The sequence below is a fragment of the Scomber scombrus genome, chromosome 2 (genome assembly GCF_963691925.1).
Source record: "Scomber scombrus chromosome 2, fScoSco1.1, whole genome shotgun sequence".
Classification (NCBI taxonomy): Eukaryota; Metazoa; Chordata; class Actinopteri; order Scombriformes; family Scombridae; genus Scomber; species Scomber scombrus.
In genome coordinates, this window is record NC_084971.1 from 36,076,675 (window position 1) to 36,084,174 (window position 7,500).

General features: G+C 44.6%; 1 protein-coding gene across 1 annotated transcript in view; it reads left to right on the top strand.

Annotated features, from left to right (window-relative positions):
* pex6 (peroxisomal biogenesis factor 6) overlaps nucleotides 1–7,500 on the top strand; it is a 15,676-nt gene that overhangs the window by 5,028 nt on the left and 3,148 nt on the right. The window contains exons 6-14 of the mRNA XM_062439534.1: nucleotides 43–176; nucleotides 249–354; nucleotides 990–1,192; nucleotides 1,283–1,469; nucleotides 1,560–1,636; nucleotides 2,607–2,724; nucleotides 3,412–3,413; nucleotides 4,546–4,749; nucleotides 6,649–6,710. Of these exons, the coding sequence (XP_062295518.1) occupies nucleotides 43–176; nucleotides 249–354; nucleotides 990–1,192; nucleotides 1,283–1,469; nucleotides 1,560–1,636; nucleotides 2,607–2,724; nucleotides 3,412–3,413; nucleotides 4,546–4,749; nucleotides 6,649–6,710 (1,093 nt within the window). The remainder of the gene's footprint in view (nucleotides 1–42; nucleotides 177–248; nucleotides 355–989; nucleotides 1,193–1,282; nucleotides 1,470–1,559; nucleotides 1,637–2,606; nucleotides 2,725–3,411; nucleotides 3,414–4,545; nucleotides 4,750–6,648; nucleotides 6,711–7,500) is intronic.

Here is a 7,500-nt window from a genome sequence, read left to right on the forward strand (position 1 = left end):
GTGTGTACCTGCCTCAGGTCTCTGACTGTGTTCTCTGTTCAGGGAGGTTCTACCAGCAGTCGGGTTCCCTGCTGCTCCGTGGAGGGAACGTCTCTGTGGGACAGTTTGTCTCCTCCAGGACTCAGCGGGACGGTCGACCTGCTCAGCAGCATCATCCGGCCTCACCTGCAGCCCAGGTAACTGACCTATAGCACAGGTAACTGACCTGCAGGTAACTGACCTATGATGTCATGTGATCTGTGTTGCAGCAGCTCTCTGGCCGGTTGCACCGTCCTCCTTCACGGTCCGGCAGGAAGCGGGAAAGTGACGTTGGTCAGCGCAGCGAGCCGCAGACTCCACCTCCACCTGCTGAAGGTACGACTGAGATCTGTTTGCTCATCGGAGGGTTTAAAGGATTATTTAAGGAACACCTGTAGGAAGAACTTTATTACTAGATGAATGAGTTTCAGCATGCAGCCGTTAAACTCATTGATCTTAGCAACCACCTTAACAACCACCTAGCAACCACCTTAACAACCACCTAGCAACTACCTTAACAACCACCATAGGAACTACCTTAGCAACCACCTTAGGAACCACCTTAGGAACCACCTTAACAACCATCTTAGGAACCACCTTAGCAACCACCTTAACAACCATCTTAGGAACCACCTTAGCAACCACCTTAACAACCACCATAGGAACCACCTTAACAACCACCTTAGCAACCACCATAGGAACCACCTTAGCAACCACCTTACCGACCACCCTAGCAACCACCTTAGCAACCACCTTACCGACCACCCTAGCAACCACCTTAGCAACCTGTTTTGATTTGCTGCCAGTATTTCTACAAACGTTCACTTTTAAAAGTTTTAAACTTTGATCGAGTTTAACATCAGAACAGGATGTAAATAACCCAACCCTGAATCACAAAAAGCTAAATATGAACCTTTTACATATGTATAAATATAATTTCCTGTTTCCCTGCTCTTTACTTCCTGTTGCAGGTGGACTGTGTGACGGTTTGTGCCGACACCCCCGCCGCCGCTGAGGTGAAGCTGACTTCGGTGTTTCAGCGAGCAGACGCCCTGCAGCCCTGCGTCCTGCTGCTCAGGAACCTGCAGGTGCTGCTGCGGCCTCGGGGGGGCGCCGACGAAGACGGCCGGGTCCAGGCGGCGCTCTGCAAGCTGCTCAGTGGCGCCGCCAGCAGGTGACCTCTGACCTCTGACCTCACACTGTAACACTGAGCCTCTGTTTATCAGCAGCGTGTTGTTGATGATGTTTGTTTGTTTGTTTGCAGCGTGGTCGTCGTGGCGACCGTCTGCCGGCCTCGGGAGCTGTCCGGAGGCATCATGGCGGCGTTCGTCCACCAGGTGGCGATAGAGAGTCCGAACGAGGAGCAGCGTCACGCCATGCTGCTCAGTCTGAGCCGAGAGGTTCAGCTCGGCAGAGACGTGAACTTGGAGCGGCTCTCTAAACTCACCGCGGTGCGTTCAATGTCAGAGCAGAAAACTGGTGAATTTATCCTTTAAGTTAAATCATGTGACTCTGACTCTGGTTTCTGGTCTCCTCCTCAGGGTCTGGTTCTGGGGGATCTGAGGGCTCTGCTGGTTCAGGCTGGCCGAGCCGCCTGCAGGAGGCTGATCCAGACCTGGTGAGAGTCCACAAAGTGAAACCAGTTCAGGTCTGCTGCTCCCAGTACAGTCCTGCAGGGTTCCCAACGCATCCCTCCCTCCCTCCTTCCTTCTTTCCTCCCTCCATCACACCTTCCTTCCTGCCTTCTTTCCTCTGTCCTTCCTTCTTTCCTTTCCTCCGTCCTTCCTTCTTTCCTTTCCTCCCTTCCTTCTTTCCTTTCCTTTCCTTTCCTTTCCTCCCTTCCTTCCTCCCTCCTTTCCTTCCGTCCTTCCTTCCTTCCGCCTGTCCTTCCTTCCTCCATCCCCCTTCTTTCCTTCCCTCCTTCTTTCCTCCCTCCCTCCTTCTCTCTTTCCTTCCTCCCTTCCTTGTTTCCTCTTTTCCTTTCTCCCTCCCTCCCTCCCTCCTTCCTTCTTTCCTCCCTCCCTCCTACCTTCCTTCCTGCCTTCTTTCCTCCATTCTTCCGTCTTTCCTTTCCTCCCTTCCTCTTTTCCTTTCTCCCTCCCTCCCTCCCTCCTTTTTTCTTTCCTCCCTCCCTCCTACCTTCCTTCCTGCCTTCTTTCCTCTGTCCTTCCTTCTTTCCTTTCCTCCGTCCTTCCTTCTTTCCTTTCCTCCCTTCCTTCCTCCCTCCTTTCCTTCCTTCCTTCCTTCCCTCCCTCCTTTCTTCTTCCTCCCTTCCATCTTTGACTTGAGGACAACAGGAGGGTTAATGCAGCGTTGCTATGACAACCCCGCCCACGTTGAGGAGGAACTATACTAATGGAAAAGGTTCCTGGTACCAAACCGAGTCGAGCCGAGTAGAGCTAGAACTGTTTAGTGGAAAAGCTCCTTTAGTCTCTCTGAATTCTGTGGGAATCCCTGTTGGTGTATGATGTGATCAGTTCTCTTTCGTACTGCAACAGCTGAAAAAGTTCTGGACAATGATTTGAAGAGAAGAGCAGGAACCCTGAGTCCGGTTCTGGTTTATAACTGAGTCCTGTTGTGTGTTGCAGTGCTGGATCTGTGGAGGAGGATCTGTGTTCCAGCGGAGTCTCGGTCCTGAACCAGGACTTCACCTCGGCTCTGGAGACTCTGCAGGACGCTCAGTCCAAATCCATCGGAGCTCCGAAGGTGAGAACAGAGAGATGTGAAGGGTTAAAGTTTGATAAGATACTGAATATATGACTCATATCAGGACTTAGTCAATCAATCAATCAATCAATCAATCAATCAATCAATCAATCAATTAATCAATCAATCAATCAATCAATCAATCAATCAGACTTTATTTGTGTTGCACTTCTCATTATAACAGTAATGAAACAGAGTTTTAAGTAATAATGAGTCAATAAAAACAGGAAGTGAGGAAACAGCAGAGGTTAGATAAAAATATAAACATTAAAAAATACTCAAATAAAATAAAAGATAAAAAATATAATAAAGTGAGTAAAAGCAGAAATGTGAGGATGGGTATTAAAAGGAAAATAAAGATGAGAAGAACTAATGAGGAAAATAATAAAAATAAAATAAAAATGATATATAGTATTATTATTAGTATTAGTTTCATAAACTGGAAACAAACAAATGTTAAATTATAAATATTCATATATATTAATTTGTAAAGCCTAAAAAACAAAACTCAGCCCAACCAGAGATGATATTGTTATTATTATTATTTAAACTTAAATGATTGTTTTTAGTGAAGCTTTTATAACTTCTATCAGTTTATTATCTTTATGTTTAGTAGAAATCAAACAAACTGTTTTCTGATTATCTGCCACATTAGTTTTTACCAGTTTTAATCTGAACTCTGTCCAGATGTTTAAGGGTTAAACTATCTTATCTTAACCCTTAAACAGGCAGGAGACTCTGTGTGATTGGTTAATGTGGTTGTTTAATGGTTTAGGCTTTGAATCAGAAATTATAAAAATCAGTTTAGAAACTAGTATGTGTGATATTAATGAGCAGGGAAAGCACTTTACCACACAAATTTACCATTATGATCATTTATACCTTAATACCGGCAACGTATCCTGGTGGTCATACAAGCCATTAAAATCCTAAATATATTAAAATTATTAGTAGAAATATTTTACTTTAGGTGCAAATTTTGGAAACTAGTAACATCAAACATCATGTTCCATCCTGCCTGTTTAACCTTTGTGTCAAACTGACCCCGTCTGTTTTGACTGTTCTTTCCTTCCTTCCTTCCTTCCTTTCCTTCCTCCCTCCCTCCTTTCCTTCCTTCCATCTGTCCTTCCTTCTTCCCACCCTCCTTCTTTCCTTCCTTTCCTTCCTCCCTTCCTTCCTCTTTCCTTCCCTCCCTTCCTCCCTCCTTTCCTTCCTTCCTTTCTCCCTCCGTCCCTCCTTCCTTCTTTCCTCCATCCTTTCCTTCCTTCCTCCCTCCTTTCCTTCCTTCCTCCCTTCCTTCTTTCCTCTGTCCTTCTTTCCTTCCTTTCTCCCTCCCTCCCTCCTTCCTTCTTTCCTCCGTCCTTCCTACCTTCCTTCCTTCCTTCTTTCCTCCGTCCTTCCTTCCTCCCTTTCTTCTTTCCTTTCCTCCCTTCCTTCCTCCCTCCCTTCCTTCCTTCCTCCCTCCCTTCCTTCCTTCCTTCCTCCCTCCCTCCTTTCCTTCCTTCTTCCTCCCTTCCTTCCTACCTTCCTTCCTTCTTCTTTCCTCCGTCCTTCCTCCCTTTCTTCTTTCCTTTCCTCCCTTCCTTCCTCCCTCCCTTCCTTCCTTCCTCCCTCCCTCCCGTCCTTCCTTCCTCCCTTTCTTCTTTCCTTTCCTCCCTTCCTCCCTCCCATCCTTCCTTCCTTCTTTCCTTGACTCCAGGACAACAGGAGGGTTAAATGTTAATGTGATAATATGTGAGAGCAGTGTGTCTTGTTCTGCCCCCTGGTGGCCGTAAAGAGAAATGACAGCGTCTCCTAACCTGCTGCTGTCTCTGTGATCAGATCTCAGGTGAGGTGGGAAGACATCGGAGGTCTTCAGCAGGTGAAGAAAGAAATCCTGGACACGATCCAGCTTCCTCTGCAGCGTCCGGAGCTTCTGTCTCTGGGTCTGAGCCGGACCGGAGTTCTGCTGTACGGACCTCCAGGAACCGGGAAGACTCTGCTGGCTAAAGCCGTCGCCACCGAGTGCTCCATGACCTTCCTCAGGTAGGAACATCTTCATCTTCCTCAGGTAGGAACATCTTCATCTTCCTCAGGTAGGAACACCTTCATCTTCCTCAGGTAGGAACACCTTCATCTTCCTCAGGTAGGAACATCTTCATCTTCCTCAGGTAGGAACATCTTCATCTTCCTCAGGTAGGAACACCTTCATCTTCCTCAGGTAGGAACACCTTCATCTTCCTCAGGTAGGAACACCTTCATCTTCCTCAGGTGGAGAACAGGCTTAACCCTCCTGTTGTCCTCGAGTCAAGGAAGGAAGGGAGGGAGGAAGAAGGAAGGGAGGAAGAAGGAAGGATGGAAGGAAGGAAGGAAAGGAGGGAGGGAGGGAGGGAGGAAGGAAGGATGGAAGGGAGGAAGAAGGAAGGAAAAGAGGGAGGGATGAAGGAAAGAAAGGAGGGAAGGAAGGAAGGAAAGGAGGGAAGGAAGGGAGGAAGGAAGGAAGGGAGGAAAGGAAGGAAGGAAGGGAGGAAAGAAGGAAGAGAGGAAGGTAGGGGGAGGAAAGAAAGAGAGAAGGAAGGAGGGAGGAAAGAAGGAGGGAGGGAGGAAGGAAGGAAGGAGGAAAGGAAAGAAAAGGAGGGACAGAAGGAAGGAAGAAAGGGGGATAAAGGAAAGAACAGTCAAAACAGACGGGGTCAATTTGACCCGGGAGGACGACACAAAGGTTAAAGGATCATTTTGTTTATTTTCGTGTTTTAGATCCAAACCAACAAGAACTGATCTACTAACTGTGTGTGTATCAAAGTCTGATGATGTAATTTAGGCAAGGCAGCTTTATTTATAAAGAGCATTTAATACCCAATAACAACTCAATGTGCTTTATACATAAAACAAACATTTAACTGTAAGAAAATAATAAATAATAAAATAAAAATAAAACCCAATAATAGTAAAAACATGGAAACATTAAGACACGAATAATAAAAACAAAGTACAGAAACATAGAAAGAGAGAAAAATAAAACACTAGAATAAAGCATTAAATATAAGGTTGCAGCATAAAATAATGATTTGCTTTAAAATCATTAAAAGGACATAGAGACATAGAGACAAACTTTTTAACGAGCTGTATCACCTTCATTAGATCAGCTGGTTGATGAGTCTGTTATAATGATGTTAAACTGAGTGTCAGTGATTCATTGTTCCAGTTTTCTGACTCTTTAAAATTCTTCCTGTCTGCAGCAGCTTGTTACAGCTGAGAATAAAGAGAATACTTTAGAAAGACAAAAGCAGCTGAAAGTGTTTCTCTCTGTGGTTTCTTCCTGTGATCATGTTTGTCTCCAGCAGGGGGCAGCACTGCACTGCACTGCACTGTGAAACTATGGTTCCCTCATGTTCTCAGCAGCTTCTCTTCTTCTTCTTCTTCTTCTTCTTCTTCTTCTTCTTCTCTTCTTCTCTTCTTCTCTAATTCTCTTCTTCTTCTTCTTCTTCTTCTTCTCTAATTCTCTTCTTCTTCTTCTTCTTCTTCTCTTCTTCTCTTCTCTAATTCTCTTCTTCTTCTCTTCTTCTCTTCTTCTCTTCTTCTTCTTCTTCTTCTTCTCTAATTCTCTTCTTCTTCTCTTCTTCTCTTCTTCTCTAATTCTCTTCTTCTTCTTCTTCTTCTTCTCTAATTCTCTTCTTCTTCTTCTTCTCTTCTCTTCTTCTCTAATTCTCTTCTTCTTCTTCTTCTCTTCTTCTTCTTCTTCTTCTTCTTCTCTTCTTCTCTTCTCTAATTCTCTTCTTCTTCTCTTCTTCTCTTCTTCTCTTCTTCTCTTCTTCTTCTTCTTCTTCTCTAATTCTCTTCTTCTTCTTCTTCTCTAATTCTCTTCTTCTTCTTCTTCTCTTCTCTTCTTCTCTAATTCTCTTCTTCTTCTTCTTCTCTTCTTCTTCTCTTCTTCTTCTGTTTCAGTGTTAAAGGTCCAGAGCTCATCAACATGTACGTTGGTCAGAGTGAAGAAAACATCAGAGAAGGTTTGTAGAACGTTTTGGTTCTTTATGAAGCTTCCTGTCTGTGAACATTCGGACCACTGCTGTCATGATAACTACTTTTATTGGACGATATATAGTCTGAACTGTGATGCTCCACAGGTTCAAAAAAGAAGCAAACGTCCTGCTTTAATGTATAGAAATATAATCTTCATGTTCTTTCAGTTTTAGATGCTCATCTGCAGCTCCCAATGCAGGTGGATCCTAGTCTACCTGCATTGGGAGCTGCAGTGTGTCTATCACTCAATGTTTACTTCATAGGATGTGACAATTTTATAGCTATAATGATATTTTAGTTGTTTATTGTGATTTGATATGAAAGGAAGTGATTGTGATAAATCAGCTGATATCGTCTCATATTGATCCAGTCGTGACTTTGTGATGTCAGCCGTTGTCACGACAACAGAGACGTTTAGAACAGGAAGTCAAACTCATTTTAGTTCAAAGGCCACAAACAGAACAATGTGATGTGATGAGGGTTAGAGTTATTAAGATGGGAGGAAGAAATAGAAGAGAGGGAGGAAGGAAGGAAGGAAGGGAGGGAGGAAGGAAGGATGGAAGGGAAGGAAGGAGGGAGGGAGTGAGTAAGGAAGGAGAAGAGAGGAAGGAAGAATGGATGGAAGGAAGGAACAAATGAAGGAAGGAAGGAAGGAAGGAAGGATGGAAGGAAGGAACAAATGAAGGAAGGGAGGGAGGGAGGAGAGGAGGGAGGGAGTGAGTAAGGAAGGAGAAGAGAGGAAGGAAGAATGGATGGAAGGAAGGAACAAATGAAGGA